The following is a 23,573-nucleotide window of genomic DNA, read 5'->3' on the forward strand; positions in this document are numbered from 1 at the left end:
CGGTGTCTTATCCAAATTCTGCGCATGCGCAGAGCTCACTTTTCCATTGATTTCGTCTAGATGGCGGACCCGCATCTGAGGACATCGACTCGTATATAGTCACTTTCGTGAACATAAAAGGGACGTACCAAGCGTTTTGGTGTGCCAAACGAAACTTGTGACAGCGATGATATCCTGGAATACATTCTTTTGACACTTTAATTGCCATAACAAGAAATAATCGTAACTTAAATGTACTTGAGAAAAATATAAAGTATTTTTTTGCGATGGTGCTGCAATCTCTAGTATTTTTGCTGTAACAATTGTATCGATTGTTGCGAAACTTCCGCCAGAATGCGTTGGAACCAGATTTTAGCCTCGCGCAGGGCTCAGTTTATTAGAACGGCTAATTGTTGTCGCAGATTAAAAATTCATGAACCATAGTTCACGCGAACGAGAGTAATTACAGTGTGTGTTGGCGCAACGTTTGGCAGAATGATCCTTGGATCAATCTCGGGCTAAGATGATTGGATCGCGTTATCGAAGAGCGGAATGGTTTGGCTTGATTATGCGCGTGTTCGTGAATTCGTACCTGGCACCAGAAAATGACTAGGAATTTTTTTCCTGATCCCTTGCAGTTGGTGTGTCAATACGGAACGAAGCTTCGAGCGCACTGGTGTGTCTGTGCGCTCGTGCAGCCGTCACTCGGTCCCCGAGGGGTGGAGTCGCGCCACCTGTCTCTAGCGCCGGTGAATCCTTTCACCGCGGTCTCTGCTACTACCCGACCGGCAAACATCGAACGCTCTGAATGCCATTCTTTGTAGTGCCACGTTTTATTTCGGGGATTTATTTAACAGCTAAGACTTAACTTGCCTGTACCTTTATCGAGTGTCTTAAAAATAATCATCGGTCTATAACTACATCACGTCCTTAGTGGGTTAAACATATTTGTAACCAGCTCGGGTTCGTCAGAGTACTGTAGTCCTAACATGAACGGGAAGCAGGTGTGACTAATTTACTTCTGGATGAAACGGCGAAATAATCTGGGCTCTGTGTTCTGAGATCACTTTGTGGTTTGTTTGACCCGTTCGGCTGTCTGGACTCCACTGTCCTTAAACGACGACTTAGAATTTGCACGCGATATGAATTCTACTCGAGATACCCGAGTGGTGTTTGTTCACGGAAAGCATTTAAGAATTCGCTGAGGGCCGATAAGTAGTTTGGTTTATGGATTAAGTTTTTAAACTGTATTTTTAGAAGATTTGAAATGGCTAAAAGGCGTGTTTTCAGAGTAATATTGTGGCGTAAAACAACCCGTGCAGATTCTTGAAAGCACTCAAGGGACATGTATTACACCTTTATCTTCATTTCTCCGCCGTGTGATGTCACGGTCGCCGCTCGATGCACGACGAGAAGACTGCGCGCCAGTCCAGAGGAGACACCGCGCTAGAAGCACCAGCGAGGTCGCGCTTATCATCCCGCCTCGCTAGCACAGATACATACACCCTGACTAGACAGGCCCAAGAAATACCTTTGTGATTTTGAAATTCATTTGGAATGGTAAGGTCGTTCAAGTAGAGGCATAAGGATTTTACGCTTTATTCATTCGGTAGTAGTTGTGACTATGTATACAACAGCTGTACTTTAATATTTGAGGATTTTTTGTTTTGTTTTTGATTGTAACAGTTCTGTACGACACTCAGCAGTAATAAACGATGTGTGGTATTAACCCTATCATGTGCGACCATGTCCGTTTAGGATGACTTCAACTGTAATAATACAAATTTATGGTTTTATAAAAATCAATAAATTGTAATACAAAAATATTAAAACTTATGATATTTGTAATCCGATCTATGTATTTCTAGCTTATTTATAGTTGATGAAACGTCGCCATTTTGAATATTGTAGCAGTTTTATTGTATAGTTTAACCTTTCAGGCTGCAAATAGAATGATTCTATGGTCGACGTAGCTGCTCCGGCAGCGAATTCTAGCGGCGGGTGTGGTATTTACTGACTCGCGTCTAGAAATGTATTTGCAAACACTGTTTGGGTGTGTTTATCACGCTAGGAATTATTAAAAAAAAAAAAAAAATAATTACGTTAAATTTCGAATCCGAGTTTCGTATTATAAGTGTATTTGCAACATGAAAACACATGACTTTGCTCAGTAACGAGGTTAGATGTTACACACCATTGGCAAATATTGAAGGACTCACATTTTTTTTTAAATATTTTAACATTTAAGTAATTTAAATTAAAGACTTTTAATATAATTTGCACTTGATATTTCGTTGGTATTAATAAAGCGAATTAAAATATTCAAACATTTTCATAACGAAGTGTGGCGTTGAACACATTTCAACTAAACATTATTCATACACACGGTGTTAAAATTTTAAAATGCTTTATCTATTATTTAGAACAAAAAAAAAAAAATTGTCCAGTTACAACTTTCAAAGGCGTGTACCAGCATTGGGAAGCGCACTTTAAGTGTTGTGTGTGTGTACACACACACACACACACACATATATATATACATATATACATATATATAAATCAAATTCATTTTTTTTGTTGTGATTGAACCTGCAGCTGTTATTTGTCGGAGGTGTGAAATAATTTTTTTTGGGTGGGGGGGGGGGGGGAGGGGCTATGAATCGTGAATATTTTTGAGGCTGTCGCTCACCGGCGCTGCTGGAAAGCTACGGGTGCTGAGGGAAACGACAGCCTGTTGTTCCCCTCTCTCCCCCCCCCCCTCCTCCTAGTTGTAACTCCGCGGCGCGCCCAGCGCTGTGTGTCGCTGTCGCCGCCATTGTTCTCCGCGGTTCCATTGTCGTCGCGCCATTGTGGGTGCGGAGACGCGAGCTCACGCGTGCGACAGGCCCCTGGAGGGGGGGGGGGGAGGGGGGGTGTGTCGTCTTGTCCGCCGCCCACGTGATCAGGGTACGGAACAACTCCCGCCGCCGCTGCACCGGGAATTCCTTTTCTTTTCAAAATGGAACAGAAATATTCATTGTGGAGTTTCAGGTAATTCAAATTTTTTTTTTGACGTGACAACGTCTAATAAAGCGATGAACGCCGGCTGCACGCACGAAAAAGTGTCCCGTTACGCACATTGTCCCGTTACGCTCATTGTACGCTTGCGCCGCATCTAATCTCTCTTCCACGCGATTGGAACAACCATCGATTTGACTTTTTCGAGGCTCGTTAAAACTTGAAACACTCCCATTCGTTTCCTACTTTTCCTATCATCGTCCTATCCTCAACAGAATAACACAGATTGGAAGAAGTTAAATAGCAAACATGTATAAAAGTTATAGTTAAAATAATCTCTTCGTTAAAGTAATAAATATATTTGAATTAATGAGTGCAAATAAAAGTAAATTTATCAATTAAATTGTAAATTTCATTTCACTCCTTTGTATCCATACGAAATAGTGATAATTAAATAAAAATGATTCAATTTTATTCATAAAAGTATGCAATCATTTCATCAATGCTTTGTTATGACGTCACGTTAAACTATCGCCCGTAAACAGACTTTACAGACAACCAATGTTTCTTTTTTTTTCTCGTAAATTTACGTGAAAACAACCATGTATCCCTGTAAAATAGTGTTCGCAGTTAATACTGGGTTCGGATTCCAAATCCGGGCGCATTTATACTGTTTTGTTCCAGTAGTTGCCTCCAGTTGTTGAAGTTGTTTTGTCAACCGTTCCCTGAATATCTTTCCAGTTAAGTACTAACTGCGCACATCATACAAGCACGGTAAAACAAAAATGGTTGAATAATAATAGACTTTCTTTCCCATGGTCTGAAGAAAAAAAAATTTCATGCTTGAATGAAACATCAGTTCGAATATAAAATTATGCGTCAGTTTTCGTAAGAAATATACAGTATTCTCTCAAAACGTAATTCATATATTAGAAAACAAAAAAAAAAAAAAAACTTTACCATCATCTTTTGTGGTCAAGCATCATTTTATGCAATGCTTCAGGCGTCTGCGATGGCAAGGTAAAAAAAAAAAAGTGATTTAACTACGTCGCAGCATGATTTCGGACGATTCCTCAATCCACGTTAGAATCCGGAGTTGGGAAGCAGTGTTGCCATCTGAGTTGTTTTCCAACTAAATGAGATTGTTGGGAGCGGTAGTTTTAAATACGTTGTCTAGTAAAAGGTTAACAAAAGTTTATAGGTGTTTAAAAGACGCTATTCGGCTGGAGCGTAAACGCGCTATACGGCGTGTATGGCATGTCTTCCTTGCTCGGAGCTGGGTGGCGACTTTAGGACTATACTGTTGCTTGGCAACCTCTTCTGCCGCGCTTTGCGAATCACCAACCTTTGAAGACTTCTTCGCTACGTTATTCATATAGGTTTCCTCTGCAGCAGACACTGCAGGAATTAGTCTTTTCTGCTGACGGAACTACACCTGTTTAAGTCTCCTCTAATGTAGTCGAAAAAGCACCCGGCGAGAAACACACGCGAAAGGGAAAACATGAGAAAGACAAAGCACAAACAACTGAAGACCAACTCAATACTTCGTACTACTGCCACAAATCGTAGTGAATCTACATACATCAGCCTCTTAAAGGCGTTGTCCCTAAATTTCACTTGCCTTTAAATACGTTTGACTTAAATTTAGTTTTTTTTTCTTCTTAAAAGCTTTGCCGTGAACTTGGTTCGTTGCTCTAAAATGCGTTAGTTATGAACATCATTTTGACTGAAAGCCTCCAGTTCTACTGGCCTTGAGACATCTGGTGTCGTCCATTCAGTCATGCGCCCGAATCGCTCATTGCTTCTTCAGTTCAGTCCGCCAAAAGTTGGCGCGCCAATTACATACAACACGTTCTGTGTTGCGATGTTGCAAAATACGTACTTATTTTAGTGGCTAATAGTAACGTGTTAACACTTGTAAGGTATCGTGTATGTGTCACACAGACAAATGTGACCGCGCGCGCAAAAATAATTCTGTCGGAATCTCAGTCTTGGAAAGACATGTCTGGACACTACTAAGTATACATGGACTGTTGATTTCAATGTGATTGTTTCTCGGTTATTCGCAAAACTACTTGAAAACCTTTATGGTGCCAACCAGTGCAGACGTGCTGTGAATGAGCATTTTAATTTACAAATTTTTAATACCAAAAATGTTATAACTATTGAAATTTTCCTTGAAATGTATATATATATATATATATATATATATATAAAAAAATATATAATTTTAATCGGTTACTAAATTAACAGCGTTTCTGCACCAGTGGCGCGGGCAGTTTTATTCAGTCGCAAGTGTGTCCAAAAAACAACGTTTGCAAACAGGCAATTTACCAAACTGAAGTCAGTAGTCGGGATATTCGGAATATAAATAATTTAACAAGCACATTGGGATGTGATACTGGAATTTTTTTACTTTTCAGTTTTGTATATTTTCATTAAAAACAACTGTATCACTACAAAAAAGTGCTCGCAGTATTTCTTAGTTCGGATTCTTAACCGGGAATTTATGCTTTGTGTTGTCACAGTACTTTTTGTTGTTAAAGTTATTTGTAAATTTCCTGAATGGTATTACAGTATTAACTGCGCACCTTACTAAGCATAGTAAAACAAAATTATGTCCAATTATTTAATATTCGATTATATTTTCCACGGTTTGGAAATATTTATGCTTGAATGAAACATGAATTAAAATAAAATAATATGCGCCAATTTTCGTACAAAATACTCTAATGTTATCTCGAAAAATGCCAATGTGTTGTACAAAGTTACAATATCTTTCTTGTAGTATTACATAATTATTTCCTGGCAACTGGTTTGCAAAGGAAACTTTTAAAAGTACAGATTTTAACGTGATAACGTCTTATAAATCGATGAACGCCGGCTGAACGCACGAAAAATTGTCAAGTTCCGCCTGAGCCGAGCGTGCAAGAACCTGCCAACCACCGTGCGAGAAAATCTTCTATAATATCAAAAAGGTTAAGGCGGACTTTTTAACTGATTGTTCGTGATTATATTTAAACAAATTATTTAAATTAAAATTGCTAAAACTGTAAATAATAATTTGAAAATTAAAAAGTATGCAATTTTTCATCAATGTTTTCTTATGACGTAAACCGACTTTACAGACAACCCCCCTTTTTTTCCCCCTGTGTATCGGGAAATTTATTTGACTGTTGGCAGCGCTGACTAGGAAGCTACGTGCTCGCGGGGAACCCAGAGGGACAACTCTACATTCCCCGCGCATTACGAGGAATAAATCATTGGACCGCGACTGCTTTTAACGGTGTTCCCTGAAGAATCGTACCGCGGCGGTATAAAAAAAAAAAGAGAGATTTAACGGGCTTTTGTCTCTTCTGGAGAGTCCTTCGTTCTCCCGTGGGGCGTAGCGCTCTAGGTCCAAGGTACTGTAAGGCCCGAAAACATCGGCTATTCTGTTTTTCTTTATAAATTGCACGCGACAATTTTTGAAGTGAAACTTCTAATGCGACTTCCAACAAGGTTGCGTTAAACGTTTAACGCTCCTGGGGAGGGGGAATAGAAAGAGACAGAGCGAGTGTGTGTCATTTCTCTATGTCCACGAGGTCTCGCCGCGTCAATTTTCTCCTTGGGGCGAACCCGTCCGCTTAGTTAAATAAACAGCTTTTATCGTTGAATGATTTCATGATTTATTTTAGTTTGATTTGATACAATATGATTTCACTAAAAATCAATTTCTAACCCCTTCCTATTTTTTTTTATTTCCACATTACGAAGTTTAATTCTTCCACACGGAGGGCCTCCACGCACTATTTTTTTACTAATACGTTTTTTTTTTTTTGGGAATAGTTGCAATTGATGTTCGGAAGTACTTCGCCCACAACTTTTCCTAGGAAGGCCACGCCACATACCCCCCCCCCTCCCCCCCTCACAAAAAAAACCATTACACTCGTTGGGGTCTTCGCCACCAAATATCCTCCCTTTAATTCCTCGCGCCTAAATGGAGTGATCTGTATTTTGATAGCCGCGTCAATGTGTTTTTTTATAGGTACACTCCGGAAAGGTTCGCACCGACTTTGTAGGCGCATATAAATTTTTTTTTTTGGAAGTTTTAAAATTACAAACATCAACTTTTTTTTTTGGAATTTTCACGTCGGTTACGGGCCGATGTCTACGATCTTGTCTGATTTCAATTTCCCAACTCATTTGGAAGTGGGTCTGGATTTGTATGGATCAGTAGCAAGTCAGTAAGTAAGTAGCTCGTGGGGATTATTGAGTTAGTGTGTGTGTGTGTGTGTAGCAAATTCTTCTCTATAAAACCTCCATGTAAAATGACTTTACATACCCGGTTTTTTTTAATCTTATATTTTTTCCTAACCTAACGAAAACTAAGGATAGACTCCAATATCCTCTACACACTCGGGCAAATGCCAACTGTTCATTGGCTGCTGACTTGTGAGTCGTCTCGACTGGGTGGCCTGTGATTCGACACTTTTGTGAGTGAGGGTCTCTTATTGGCCCTTATTCCTCTAGATTGAACAGTGAACCAATGGCAGAAGCAGCACTAAGGTATAATTATTTTTGAATTTTAGCATGACACGAAATTAACCCGCGAATTTTTCAGGTCTCTAGTAATAACGTAGGGACACCTGTATTTCGCGAATAGCCTACATTTCGTGTCAAGGTATTTTCACGAAATACTGTAGCTTTTCTCCTGTGGTTATTGGCTGAGGTCGGTGAGAGGTGTCGTCCCGCTCTTGACGGGGCCAATGAGAATGTAGTCACCGTACTGTTTCACCCTCACAATTTGCCAAGACTCTTAGAAAAAGCTACAGTGTTTTGTGAAATATCTTGACATGAAATTAAATCGCGAAATACAGGTGCCCCTAGTAATAAGTGAAAGTGGGGCTCAGGCTGAAGCCTATACGCCTAATCATGGGTTTCAGCATTCATAGTGTGCTTTGCTTGGGGATACTATAACTAGGGCCCAGGCTTAACCCTGGGCTCATCTATGCGAGCATGAAGCAGGCAGACTAACTCTTCTTCCTGGACCATACTTCTCGTCCTGTGCTGAGGCTGCCTGCTTCGGAGAAATTCGTGGTTTCATTGTGCGCTAGGCTGCTTTTGATTTTTTTTTTGTTTATAGGGTTTATCTGAATCCTGGAAGATTCTAGATTAATGAGAAATCCTCAACCAATGAATAGAGACAGGAAAAATTCGCGGATTCATTTCATGACAGCCTGAAATTCATATAGTTATACCTCAGTGATGCCTCAGGTATTGGCTCACAACTCACCTGGATGACTCTGGGCCAGTGAGAGAAACACTCAACCGAAGCTGTGTCGAATCACAGGCCGCTACATTGGGACACCTTCACAAGACAGCAGCCAGTGAAAGGGTGACATTTGACTGAGTGTACGTAGAACTATAAAGTTCATCCTAGAGGTCGTTGAACCCGCTAATTTTTCCGGTCCCTACCAATGAATTATTCGAATCACAGGCTACCCAATTTAGACGTCATACAAATCAGCAGCCGATTAGCGTAACGGTTTTTTTTGACCGAGTATGGCGAGGACTATTGAGAGCAAGGGATGTAGGATTCGTTAGGAGGGTCGCGGAAATTCTAAAAAAAAGGGGGGGGGAAGGACTGGGAGTTTTGATTGCGCTTGAGTTTTAACCGACTCAGTCACCTCTGGGTCGGGAGCCTGTATGTTGTATACTGCCCATATGTTGGCCTGGCAGTAGAGGTACGGAAATTACTATCTTTGAAAGATTTGTGCAATGGGAGTGCATGACTTGATGTAATCGCACCTGTGTTTTCGTACCATGAGCGTCTCTGCCTGAGGACGGGAGCAGATATCAGTTCCCGAAACGTCGCTTGTTTCTGTTTTGGAAAAAAAAAACTATTGTGTTTGTATCGTCTTTTTTTGTTTTGTCGTGTTTTTGTCTCGTTTCAACTGTTGTGCTGAATTTTTTTGGGTTGAATATTTTTGTGCTGTCATCATTTATGGGGATTTTTTTCGTTCTCTTCTTTTTGGGATAACTATTGTGTTTGTTTTGTCTTTTCGTTTTGTCGTGTTTTTGTCTCGTTTCAACTGTTGTGCTAAATTTTTTTGGGTTGAATATTTTTGTGCTGTCATCATTTCTGGGTGGGGGGGGGGGGAGAGGGGGTTTAGTTCTATTAGTCCATTTTTCTTTGTTTTTCTTTGTTTGTTGACCATATTCCTGTTATGGAATATTATGTGGTGTTTATATCCTGTTGACAACAGCAGTGTTTTGCTTTGTTTCTGTTTTTTTTTTGTCTTTTGGGTATTTTTTAGTTTTCTTCTACATAAAAAGTGCTTAGCAATGGCGTATATCCAAAAGATTACATCAAGTACGGAAATTACGCTAATATTTTGGTCGCAAGCTGGATTGCAAATCTCCGTACTCGTGCGCTTTGTTCATGGACTGAGCACCACAGTTGTTATTTGAACACGCCCCTTTACGATCGTTGGAGCCAGAAGAGATTAAAAGCGAATTAGGTGGTACCAACTAACACGAACAAATGGTCCTCGCTAAGTAATCAGCCGATGGAAAAGCAAACGTTGGTGGAGCAAACATAAAGGCTTTGAATTTTAGCCTGACACCAGACGGATTCTCGATATATACGGGTCTATACCTATAAGCAGGGTTGAAAAAAAAAACAGTTCTAAACCAAACAACGTGTTTTTTTTATTTTTGTTTAAACAAGGTTTTTTTTAAAAATTACATTAGTTATTTTGGTGCTCAGCATGTTCAAATGTAAAACATAAAACATCCCGATTTCTGCTGCTCATGTTGAACCAGAAAAGTTAGAACATCAAAGAACTGAAGTCCAGAAAATCTGCACATCTGACTGGGACTTAACCACAGAAAGGGCATTTGCCCTCAGGAAGAGGATACTGATACTCCATAGAGTGGGTGTTTCTCACAGAATGGGGATTTTTAGTAATTAGGAATTTCTCACAAAAGTATATATTTTTAAATAATAAATTTATTTCCACTTTTTTTTACACTTTTGACTATAATTTTATAAATTCAATTTCAGAGGAATATTAGCTGGGTATAATTTACAAATGGTTCAGATATTTTAAATGGCAAGATCTTGATTAGTATTTAATTATTTGTTCCCCTATCACAAGAAACATTGAGAAAACTATTTTTGTTATTAGTCGAATTATACTTTTTTTTAAATTAATTAAAAAATTATATTTAAAAATACACTATAAAACAAATTGGTTAAAAAAACTTTTTTAAACCATTTTTTTAAAGCATTGTGGTTAAAATCAGTCAACCCTGCCTATAACCATGCCGTAATCAGAAAACTTCAAAATGTATAGAAAGTTTTCCATTTAACATGGATTTGACGTTTACGTTTATCCACCCAGTTTCACAGTTGTAATTGCAAGCGCCCCTCCCCCTTTTTCACAAGTGAGCGGCTTCTTAAATCCAGGGAGTGGGCCACCTCCTCCCCCCTCCCCCTTTTCATGGATATACGCCTATGGTCGAGACTAGCCTAGATGTCGTTGAACCGTCTGTAGTTATTACGTGGTTCACCTTGCGGTTTTTTTTCTCTCCCAAGGTCAGGTAACCCGTGGATCCACATCAGCGACCCAGCATCTCCCACTTGTAGCTGTAGGCGAGGTTGTAGTGTGGGCGCGATTTTTGTTTTTTTTACGCGCGGGCATTAGCGAGGCGTAACTTGCTGCGAACCAATACTTCTTGCCCGACTGGTTCCACGACAGCTCCGGACGTACTGAGCTGAGCTGAGCTGAGCTGAGCTGAGCTGAGCTGAGCTGAGCTGAGATTCAGCGCGCGGGTAGCACCGCTACGGGGACGAGCCGGTGGAAAATGTTACCTTCCCGGGCAGTCGGATAGTGAGGTACATCCGCGTGGGACGACTCGATGTTTCTCGCTTCGGTAGTACACGGCGCGTCTTGTCAGTGAACGATGTTTCTCGCTTCGGTAGTACACGGCACGTCTTGTCAGTGGACGATGTTTCTCGCTTCGGTAGTACACGGCACGTCTTGTCAGTGAACGATGTTTTCTCGCTTCGGTAGTACACGGCGCGTCTTGTCAGTGAACGATGTTTCTCGCTTCGGTAGAACACTGCGCGTCTTGCCAGTGAACGATGTTTCTCGCTTCGGTAGTAAACGGCGCGTCTTGTCAGTGAACGATGTTTCTCTTATGGGTAGTCAGAGGGCCGGGCGAGCGTACATTTCCAGTTCGGGTAGTACGAGGCTTGTCTCCCGCACGGGAAGAAGCCAGACGTACCCGGGGGGCCAGTTAAATTACGTTTCCTATTTCGGTAGTAGCGTAGTTTGGTGCTTCGATGTTTATCGCCCGTAGTATGCAGCGCGCGATGTATCTCGTTTGGGTGTAAATGCAATGTGTTTTATTATAGCTTGTTAGGTCTACAAAGATGATGTTTTTACACCCTGGCAGTACCGGTAACTGCTGCACAGATGTCTCTATCCCTGGTAGTGCGCGATGTATGGTGTCTCCTGTACGATGCACGTTCTGGAACCGGCGTAGGCATGCTGCCCATTCGGGCAGTAGCGCAAAATGCGAGATGTTTTTCACCCGGGTAGTACCCTAGGGTGTGATGCTATCCGCACGAATAGTAACCAATCAGGTTCACGCACTGTGGCCACATGTTTCCTGACACAGTAGTAGCACAGTTTGGTTTCCATATGTTAAATGCTTGGGTAGAAGTTAGTTCACGATGTTATTTCTACGGTTAGTAGACACGCAGGTCCGCGGCGGGTGGCCGCATGTTCTTCAAACTGTTAGCAACGCAGTTTGGTGTACATATGTTTCTCGCCCCGGTAGTGCTTAGTGCTGGATGTTATCCACAAACAGCCTAGCCACGTAGGCCTACGTCCGACCGGATGCATTGTGCTGTTTCCTACCCAGGTAGTACGCATTGCGCGATGTTATCCGCAAGACTAGTAGCCACGCAGGTCCGCGTCCAGTGAGCACATGTTTTCCGACCGGATGTGTTGTGCGAATGTTTCCTACCTGAATAGTAGGCAGTGCGCGATGTTATCCGCACGGGTAGTACGCAGTAAGATCCCGTGTCCGGCGGTTGCATGTTTTCCGACCGGATGTGTTGTACATGTGTTGTTTTTTACTTGGTGGTAGACAGTGCGCAATTTTATCTGCACGGGTAGTACGCAGTAAGATGCGTGTCCGGCGGGAAGCCTAAGATGTACATCAAGTTCTGTCCCTGCCCGAACACGCCCGAATATTCACCTTCGGCCAACCTCGGGTTTATTTATATATATTTATATTTCTCTGTTTATTTTAATGTAGCTATACTAACCTAACTAACCGCCCATAGTGTTTTAAAGTATTCTATTGTGGCTAACCTAACCGACCACTTTTAATATTTGAATTCATTTTTCCTGCGCAAAAATAAAACAAATCCCGAGGTTGGCCGAAGGTGAATATTCGGGCGTGTTCGGGCAGGGACAGAACTTGATGGACATCGTAGGCTTCTCCGTTTCGGGCGGTTGCATGTTTTCCGACCGGACGTGTTTTGTATATATTGTTTTTCTTGTTTTCTTGTTAGTAGGCAGTGCGCGATGTTATCGGCACGGGTAGTACGCAGTGAGATACCCGTGTCCGACGGTTGCAATGTTTTTTTTTTTCCGACCGGATGTTGACGTACGTACGGCCCGGGCGATGTCAGCCGGACGGGTAGTAGCCACGCCGGCCCGCGGCCGGCGCGGCGGGGCGGACGTCCTCCGCCCGGGTAGTAGCGCGGGGCTGTGTTTCCCCCTCTCCTCCTCCTCCGGCCAACTGACGACCACACGAGAGGTCGGGTTCGCCGCTTGCTGGCCAGTCGCAGTCTCCAGCCTCCACGGAGCGGATGCGCGCGCCTTGACACGACGCTAAGCAAGGCGTCGCGCCGCGAGTGGTGTGTATGTATACGTTGCGGGGAAGTTATCCGCGTAGACGTCAGTGATTCAACCATTTTGAAAAAAAAAATACTGGCCTCGCCGACAGTGTTGTGAAGCAGCATATTTGTGGCTTCTGCGACGGCCAGGTTACTGGCTGTCGAAGAATTCTAATTATTACCAACAACGTGTCCTAGGGATAAAACGTGTGTTTTTAATTTTTTTTTTTTGTGATTTGTGTGTGTGTGTTTTTTTGTAACCTCCGCGTCAAGTCTTTTCGCCGAGTGTGTTGTGTTCCTCGTTTACGTGTGTTTTACGTTTACTCCCCGGAGATCGCCGCCACGGGACGTCATGACGTCATGGCGTCGCTCGGCGGTGGTAATGACGTCACCGCGTCCAAGAGCCCGAAGCCAACGTTGGCGGCCTCCAGGTAAGACGAGTCTTCGCGGGGGTTTCTCCCCACTCCTTCCCCCCTCCTCCTCCTCCTTCGACATTTTTTTAAATTTTTTCTTCTTTTCTCGAAACTCCCCGGACGCCTTCCTCTTTGTCTTTCTCTTTCGACCTCTTCGCTCTTCGGGAAAGAGAGAGAGAGAGAAAGCTTGTGTCTTGTTTCCTTCTTTTCAATTTTTTTTTTGTTTTTTCTCCCCCCTTCCTATTCGTTCCTAGAACCGGTGTTTGCCGTAAAGAGAACCCAGGGACGGGATAAGCTCTTGGGTAGGTGCGGCCTCGTGGCTTCGCTTACACGCGGTTTCGTTCGTCTCGAGAAATGCCTCAGCGTAGGGGCAGGCATTTTTCGCGAAAAAAAAATGTGAACGCCTATTAGATTGCAACAAAGTAAACCCGCAGCAACGGTTTCTTCCTTGTGATTGGCGGCCGTCTGCGAGAGAAGTCGTTGCCTTGTTTGACCGAGCCACTCAGCACGCGTTTGCTTCCGCACTGAATCACTGTGATTGGTGTTGTAACATTGAACATGCACTTGAAAGAAACTCACCCAATCACGAAACACAGACGATGCTACAGTGTTTTAACTTTCAGCTAGCCTTAGAATCTTTTCGCGAAATGTGCATGCCCCTACCTCAGTGCCGTTCCAGCTGATATTTTTTAGAATTCTTTCTAGGTGTTTTAATTTTTAGTCCAGAAAATGTTGGAGTATGATATGTGCGTGTTACAACACACTGTTTGTTAATCTAGCTACTAAGACATTTTTTTTTGTTTGTTCACAATAATTAGGGACTGAAAAAATTCGCTGTTTCAATGACCACTAAGATAGACTCCACGATTCTCTATGTACTCAGGCAACTATCACCTGGTCATTGGCTACCGACTCGGGACACCTGTTCACTGAAATTGTTATGATTCGATACTTCTTTTGTTGAGTGTTTGTCATTGGCTCAGAGTCCTTCAGGTGAATTGCGGTCCAATCACTGACGCAGCATTAAGCTAAACGAGTATGGATTCCAGCCTGTCTCGAAAGGAATCCGCGAATTTTTCTGGTCTCTAACAATAATTACTAGAGTGAGACCTTCACAATTCGCGTTATTAATAGGCGACAATCTAGACTGCAAAATATTCTTTATCATTGGAACACAAATTGCTTGAAACGTCCAGTAGAACTTAGGTGTCGAGGTACGGACATTTCCCGAATGTGTTTGGTCGCTAGGTAGAATGCAAATCTTCACACTCTCGCACTGTGTTGATGATTGGACCGCAGTTATCTGGACACGCCCCTCTACGACCGTGAGAGAACGATTCCCAGCTAAAAGAGAAGTAAGCGAATAAGGTAGTGCACATTAATTGGAAAAAAAAAAAGTTCCCACTTAGAAATCAGCCGAACGTTGGTAGAGCAAGCATATGGCTTTGAATTTTAGCCTGACGCCAAACTAATTCGCAAAATTTTCCGCGTCTCGAGTCACGTGCGAGCCAGGAGAGAAAGTGGAAAGTGAACAGCAGCAGCAATTGACACCGTACATTGAATTGAATAGGCAAAAGTTTGCCGTTTTTAATGGCTGTAATAGAAGGCAATGCAGTTTTTTCTCTCTCCAGATAACTAGAAATTACTCGTCAGTGGATTCTAAAAGTTTCAGATTAGCTTGAAAGTACTAAAGTGGATTCGTCAGCATTGTCTTACATCTAAGAAACAGGAAATATTCGCTGATTAATTTCGTGATAGATAGGGTTCAAACAACTTTACGTTCGGTCTGTTTCTGAAATATTTTCACACCTTTCCTTCTCATTCAAGTTAGTAACCAATGATACATGACTAGAGACTGGAAAAATTCGCAAATTCATTTCGCGATAGTCTGAAATTCATATACATATACCTTTAAGCTGCTCTTGCTATTGGCTCACTGTTCGTCTGGGCGACTCTGGGCCGACGAGAAATCCTCAACCAAAGAAGTAACGAATCACGGACAAACCAGCTGAGAACGACTCACAAGAACTGGCGTTATTTGCCCGAGTGTACAGAGGACTGTGTTAGACTATCCTGAAGGTCATCGAAACGTCGAATTTTTCAGGTCCCTATACATGACATATAACCCTAGTTCCTAGAGCACTGTAAAATATATTGAGCAGGAGCATAATGTTTTTTTTTTAGGGGGGGGGGGGAGATAGAACCATGGACGCAGAAGAACTTAACGATTCGTCTGGAATATTGTGGGTATCTTTATTTCATGCGATAAATTTCGCGCATGTAGCTCGTGTCAAAAGAACGTAAACTATTTAATCAAATATTTAACATACATATAAGTCCTGAAACTTATTTTAGGTTATGAAATATCAAGTGTTTTGCTAACCTGTTTATTTTTTTAAATTATTTAAATGATTAATTATCTCGTTACTGCATAGGATTAAGACTTGATAAAGAGTAGTGTTTGGCATAAACTTTATATCGCTTTCCTTTTTCTTGTGTTTTCTTACGTGATTATTACTGATGCATGTGCCTGAATATTGCCAGCGGAGCTATTGCTGGTATAAAAAGTATTTTGAGGAAGCAGGCGCATTGTTTGTGCTGTTACTACAGCGAAATAAATATCATAAAAACGATCTTTTGCTGAACAATAACATAACGAATTCTCTAACCAACACTTTTAATTTTAGGTAGCCGTTTCCTGGGCGAAAATGTTTTACATATTTTTTTCTTTTCATGGTCTATAGATCTCAAAACCATCGTTAAATTAAACGGTTACCCATATTATATATTTATATACAACTGCCGAATTTTTCCACAAATCACTTCCAAACTGATAAATTAAATAAAGTAATGTAAAATCTCTGTCGAATTCGTTAATGGGCAAAATCCTTCCAAAGAAGTAGAAAAAAGGAAGTTAAAAAAAACAGAAATATGGTTATAACTAGAGACCGGAAAAACTCGCGAATTAATTTCACGATAGGCTAAAATACAAATAGTTATACCTCAGTGCTGCCTCTGCTATTGGCTCACAACTCACCTTGATGACTCTGAGCCAATGAGAAACACTCAACCAAAGCTGTATCGAACCACAGGCTGCTACGTTGGACGTCTCACAAGACAGCAGCCAATGAGTAGCAGCCAATGAGTGGGTGAAATTTGACCGAGTGTACGCAGAACTATGGAGTTCATCCTACAGGTCATTGAACCCGCGAATTTTTCCGGTCCCTAGTTATAACATTATTAATATGACAAATTATGACATCCGTATGTAGTTTCTTTAGAGTAAAAATTTTGTAAAAATAAATTTTGAAACGACCAACTATATATAACTGCAATGTATGGAGAGAGAAAAACAGGGGTTGGCGACTTTCACTGCTTGCCAGAGATGTGTAACATGAAACCTCGGTAACGAACAAATTCTGGTGTTCTCATTTTGAAAATACACTTTTAATACGAAACTCTTACACTAAATTTACCGTAGAATTCTTTAAAATATGCCGAGTGTCTGCAGCTACAGTTCTTGACGCTAATCACTAGGGACCGGAAAAATTCGCGAATTCAATGACCTACAGGATGGACTCCAAGATCCTCTATGCACTCCGACAAATTACATCTGCTCATTGGCTACTGACTCGTGAACAACTATTAACTAGGATGCTTTTGATTCGAGACTCCTTTAGTTGAGGATTATTCATTGGCTGTGATTCCTTCAGACAACCTGTGGTCCAATCACTGAAGCAGCAAAAGGTTAAACACATTTGCATTCTAGCATATCGCGAAATGAAACCGCGAATTTTTCCGGTCTCTACTAATCACACTTAGTTTCTGCATACCGCCGCTAGAATCCGCTGCCGGAGCAGCTACGTCGACTATCCAATCATTCGAATTGCAGTGCGGAAGGTTAAACTGTAAAATGGGACAGCTTTGATAAAAGCTAAAAACAGACTTTACAAAAAAATTATACTAAACTTTGGACCTGGAATTTTATTAAAAACACGCCCATCTTGTTAAAATAGTTAATACCATAACGTTTCCCTTTGGCTTTGTGAACTTAGGTTCGCGCCATCCGCCACAGATGGCAGCACCTTCGTTGTTACATATTTCCGTTCCTTGACTTCCGTCGCATTGACGAAAGTACCCCCCACCAAATGCCGCACAACGAGGGGTTGTGGTGCTAGAAGGCATCAACACCACAGAATCCTGTTCGAATTGTTTCCGAGGTGCGTGGTCTCACAAGCGAACCCGCGACTGCCTCAGGGGCCTAGAAGGAGTAGGGGGGGGGGGGGAGAGATGAGCGACGAGGTTCTCTCTCTGTCTCTCTCTCTGCTGCTGGAATGCCGCGCGGCGCTGGAGCAACCATCTTCCAAGGCCACGCCTCCAGGCTCCATGGGCTCTCCACCCCTCTCCCCTCCCCTTCCTCGCCGGCAGTGGCGTGCGAAGACTTCCTTTCTCGGATATAGATATTTACATATGTATATGTGTGTATATTTGTATATATGCATGTATATGCGTATATATGTATGTATATGTGTGTATATGTATATATGTTTATATTTGTATATGTGTAAATGTATATATACATATATACATACTATAAGAACCCGGCAGACGTCTTACCTGCCTGTGTATATTGATTTAATTTTCAAATGATTGCTTTTTTTTTGTAATGTTTATTGACAGACAATATGTTCAAAATTAGTTAATTTACGTGTGATACTAATATTTGCCGACAATTATTATAAGGATAATAGTTGTTCATACAGCACTTAACATTTTATACTTGCTTACCAGTTATTAATCACAATCACTTTTTTTTGTTATTATTTGTTTATACGCGTTCCTTGAGTTATAGCAAAATAGATACTGTATAAATAAATGTCGCATAAGACGTTCAAAGGTTTTTTTTTAGTTGCGAGTGATAAGGTCATTTGCTGGCGACCCAACTTTCCTTATAAGAATACCTCCACAGGCTATCGGTCCATTGTGGAGTAAAAATCCTTATTTGTATCGTATCCCTTCCTCATGTATATATAATTTACCATCAACTATTGCATATATATAATATGCTTTTTTTTAAGATACCGATTGATTATTGATATACAATTTTTTTTCTGATTTGAAAAGGGTTGACAAAATATAAGTGCTGTGTAGCAAAACAGTTATTTATTTAACAATAGACATGTGTTTGCACACAATTCGATTTGTTTGCGATTTTTCTCATCTTTTCTGATGGTTTATCCAATTGTTTCTGATAGTTTTAGGATCGAGTCGCGACCCACCTGTAACCCTTCCGCGACCCACCGGTTGGGAACCGCTGCACTAGCATTCTCTTGTCTTGCCTTCCACAACAGATATTTCCCCTCCCCCCTCTTCCAACAAGTCCATCGTGCAGTTCTGGATCACGAGGCATACCTTCCCTCGAAGCGTCCAATATTTTAACGAGCACACAATCAGCAGACTCATGCGTTCGTTTGCACAGGGCGACCGGCGAGTATACATGTTTATTGGCGTGGCTGCCACTGTGTGGATCTTTGACGTCAGACTTTAGTACACTGTGATTAAGATTTGCACAAACATCATCCAGTACGCGCATCATCCAGTCTACTGCACGTATCTTAAGGCCCCCGCGCTACCCGGGCACACACACGGTGCGCAGAGGTTCAGGAAAAACAACGCGATTTTGAAACTGCTCCCGATATCCGAGTGGGTGTCTGCTTACGAAAAGCATTTAATAATTCGCTGAGGGCCAAAAAGTACCTTTGATTTCGGATTAAGTTTTTAAACTGTATTTTTAGAAGAGTTAAAAATGGCTAAAAGGCCTGCTTTCGGAGTAATTTTTAGGCGTAAAACAACCGGTACAAATTCTTGAAAGCACTAAAGGGTCTTGTATTACACCTTTATCTTCACTTCTCCGCCGTGTAATGTCACGGTCGCCGCTCGATGCACGACGAGAATACCGCGCGCCAGTCCAGAGGAGATAACCGCGCTAGAAGCACCAGCGAGCGTCGCGCTTATCATCCCGCCTCGCTAGCACAGATACAGCCCCTGACGAGGCGGGCCAGACACTTGACAAAGCTTCTCGTCACGCTACATTCCTCGACCCCTGACATTCCGTATACATTCCTCGACCCCTGACATTCCGTAATCCCCCAGTTTAAAACCAGATCTGTGTTCCGCGCGGACTCTGTGACGCGAGTCTCTTGCGTGCACTGACACGTCAGTCATAGCAAAACGGAACGCAATAAAGTTTTGAGGGAGGGGGGAGTTTCATCGTTTTTTAAATTTCATCAGTGAACGGATTGAAGCGCGTCAACACTATTCGTTGTTCCTTCCGCAGCTTCTGTCGTGTGCCTGACTTAATCCAGTGAGCCAATGAAAACTGTCAAGCCTTGCATAGAGATGGGACAGTCGTGTGTGCATTTTTATTTTTGCGCACAGTTCGCTTCACCGATTCTCCAGAATAGAAAAAAAAAAGAACATATCTCGTGTACATTCATTTGGACACTCAACCTCAATTCAGCACTACCAAATAAACCATCTTGATTCACGGGCAGTCTCGTACGTAATATATATTTTTTTGTTAACGTTTCTGAACGTCGTTGTGCGGATATGTATCTAGCATACTTATAACCAATATTTTTCTTCTTTTCGCTGCAGTCCATATATTGAAAAATAAAAAAGAGATTAGTATTCATGGCTGTGTTAGAACCCTGAATTAATTAAGACAAGATGCAGAGATATTCCAGCTCCTCTGTTTTCGCAGCGCGCGACTGCAGGGTTGCAGCACGGAAACACTCTCCAAGTAACAACGAGAGGTTGCGAGATACATCGTTCGATGTCTCCAGTGATTCCACAATGGAGGGAGGAAAAGGGAGGGTTGGAAAATAGTGGGTGGAAAATGGAGGGTGGAAAACGGGGGTGTTAAAGGAAGGGTTGGAAAATAGAGGGGGGAAAGAGGGGGTGGAAAAGAGGGTGGAAAATGGAGGGATGGAAAATAGAGTGTGGAAAGGGAGGTGTGGAAAAGGGAGTGGTGAAAAATGAAGGGGTGGAAAAGATAGGATGGAAAATGGAGGGTGGAAAAGGGGGATGGAAGCTGACCAGTTCCAAGTCGACTCTAGCTGCAGGTACAGCGGTCGGCGATCGCTTGGAGACTTGTCTTGCCACAACCACCGGGTGAGACGACCCTCGCCATTGGCTCACAGACCCGCCTGGAGGACTCTCAGGCCCTATGGCACACTTCCAACCAGAGGAGGCGCCGATCCATGCTGTCTCCGCTAGTTGGCGTGTGGCTTTCAGACTCCACTTGAGCTGGACTCGACCACCATCCATCACGTGACTTGCAAGCCAATCAGATGGCCCGAAAGATTCCGTCCCACCCGTCAAAACCTCCGACATTTATTTATTTCATATCGCTGGACCCCGTTTCAGGGTATGATACATGTCAATGTTACACATAATATATAAAAACAATAAATAAGATATATATTGATACATACAAAAATATTTAAAAACACATTACATTTAACCTTCTGTGATTCAATTACAAATAACACTATAAAGCAATTAATAGTAACAAAACAACTATGCGTAATATTTTATACAGCCATGATGATTTGCATGAACTCTTATTTCAATAAAGTCTTATTACATCTTTATTACAATTTTTTTTATTTTAATATAATTTAGTTTCCTTAAAATAATAAACTTTAACTTCAGACAGACGGACAAATGAAATCGTAACCTCGAAAGTGTCTGAAAGGCAAGGTTTTTTTTTAGTTCCTTTATTTGCTCAGCGATTTCCTCGTTTTTTTTTTTTTAACTTGCTCATGAACACATTTTAAGCTTGATATTCCGAAAAATTTTTTATTTAATTTAATAATGCATGTTAACACAATATGATATTTAAATAAATACTTTAGAGTTTTTTTGTGCTTTATGTACTTAACCTGCAAACTGGTAAACTTTGACACGAGAAATTTTCCCAAAAAAAATTCAAGCCTTGATAGTAAGTTGGCCGCGTCCAAGGAGGGAAAAAAAAATTGCGTGTTATGACGGACTAGCGGATTATTGTGGGCCGTAAGGCTTGTGAACGTGTATACGGATGTCGGACGGACTAATGGACGCGACGGACGATTGTGAGCCCAGCTCTGTAGGCAGAGACCTGCTGAATTTGGCGACGGTCACAGACTGAGATTGTCTGTCTTCTGAGCGCAGGTTCCTCGAAACGCCCGTTAAGGCCCCCGCCTACCCGGGCACACACACGGTGCGCAGAGCTTCAGGAAGAACAACGCGATATCAAAACTACTAAAGACATCCCGGTGGGGTCTGCTTACGAAAAGCATTTAAGAGTTCGCCGAGGGCCGAAAAAGTACTTTTGATTTTGGATTAAGTTTTTAAAATGTATTTTTAGAAGAGTTAAGCTGGCTAAAACGCATGTTTTCAGAGTAATTTTTAGGCGTAAAACAACCGGTACAGATTCTTGAAAGCACTTGAGGGACTTTCATTACACTTTTATCTTCGTTTCTCCGCCGTGTAATGTTACGGTCGCCGCTCGATGCACTGGGAGAAGACTGCGCGCCAGTCCAGAGGAGACACCGCGCTAGAAGCACCAGCGAGCGTCGCGCTTATCATCTCGCCTCGCTAGCACAGATACGCCCCTGACGAGGCGGAGCCCTTGTGGACCAGGAGCCAGTGACAAGCAAGTGAAAGTCGCCATCATAGAAATCACTGGCGACCGGGAGAGAAAGTGAAACTCGGCGGTAGCCAATGAACGCCTTGGATTGACTTGGTTACGCACACATTTGTGGATACTTGCGTGTTGCAAGAAGGAATAAAAAAATTACGAATTTTTCCAGGGCTCTGCCGGAAGGTAGTTAAATAATTTTTTTACAAAAAAAATATTATTTAAACACAAAAAAATATTAAAATAAAAATATACATTTTTTTTTACACATTCATAATTTTTATTTTCGATCAGAAAAATTCAAAATTTTAGCCAAGCCTATATTCTAAAATATTATCAAGAAATTTGTTTATTCAAAATCAGTTTACGACTGATTACATCAAAAATGACGTAAAACCTACATCGTTTAGTACAAAGTCAGTTTTTTTCACTTTTATAATATCATTACTATAGTTAAATTATTTCCAAAACTAAATACAACAAAACGCTCTATTTGTAACATATATTAGTAGTATGAAATATTTAGCTTTTTGTTAATTTACTGTACCACTGTGCAAAAATTCAGCTTTGGACAAGAATTTTTCACAGGTTAAAAACCTTTGTTTTTTTTGGCTAGTATGTGTGCTCGGGTAGGCGGGTCCCTTATGGTGGTTGGTCTGAGGGGGAACCCCCCCCCCCCTTTTCCCCATAATTACAACCCTCGCAGAGGAATGAGAGAAGCCAGCACATCTGGAACACATCTCTTCTGTGTAACCCGAGCCTTCCGCCCTCCAACCCTAGGGGCGACTCAACTGCTACTGAACCACCCCCCCCCCCCCTGTTCCGTTTTTTTTAAATTTCCTTCTTATGGTTTACATTTCTTTGTCCTCACGGTCAGCGAAAGTCAGTTCAAGTCAGGAATTATGAGATTTTACTTTTAATAATCTAGCGAGAGATTTCACTTGAAGAAATGATTTTGGTCAAGAAAATTTTTGTTTCTCGACAAATTCCTTATTTAACAGTGGAAAGATATGCACTAGCTACAGCAATTGCTGAATTATTTTTGCTTGAAATTTTTTTTTATTTTGTGAATGGAATAGAATTATTCTTGTAAAATTAATTTTAGATATTTTTACATTTACATGAAAACAACTGTATCATTATAAAGTGATGCTGTGGTACTATGACTGTGCGATGGAATTGCGGCGAACGAAAGCGTCTGATTGGTTTGGGGGGGGGGGGGGCGGGGGGGTTGAGGAGGTGGTAGTTTTGTATTATTCGTTAGGCCCGACGTCGGAAACGCGCAGTTGAAAACAATGGCACGCGGAATGGAATATCCAGCGAAGGAGAAGACCAGGGGGGCTGATGAAAATATCCGCCAAAGATCCTGTGTAAAAAAAAAAAAGCTTTGGGTGTATTCCTTTTGTTGCGTCTCGCTATTTTCCAACGGATTTTTTGTTGCGAACGCTTGGCGTGTGTTCGGCCAGCAAAAAAAAGTTTTTGCTGTTTTTTTTTTGTTTGATTCCCCCATAACTGTTCACACGAAATTTAAGGAGAAAATTAATTTCCGTGCGTCGTAATTGAAAACTCGCTAGGACGCACTTGGTGTGTGGAGTAAATA

General features: G+C 41.6%; 1 protein-coding gene across 1 annotated transcript in view; it reads left to right on the plus strand.

Annotated features, from left to right (window-relative positions):
- Positions 1 to 12,840: 12,840 nt before the first annotated feature.
- Positions 12,841 to 23,573, plus strand: part of LOC134540907 (uncharacterized) — a 300,470-nt gene continuing 289,737 nt past the window's right edge. Inside the window, exon 1 of the mRNA XM_063383976.1 lies at positions 12,841 to 13,308. Within this exon, the coding sequence (XP_063240046.1) occupies positions 13,238 to 13,308 (71 nt within the window). The 5' untranslated portion in view covers positions 12,841 to 13,237. The remainder of the gene's footprint in view (positions 13,309 to 23,573) is intronic.

This window comes from Bacillus rossius, chromosome 17 (genome assembly GCF_032445375.1).
Source record: "Bacillus rossius redtenbacheri isolate Brsri chromosome 17, Brsri_v3, whole genome shotgun sequence".
Taxonomy (NCBI): Eukaryota; Metazoa; Arthropoda; class Insecta; order Phasmatodea; family Bacillidae; genus Bacillus; species Bacillus rossius.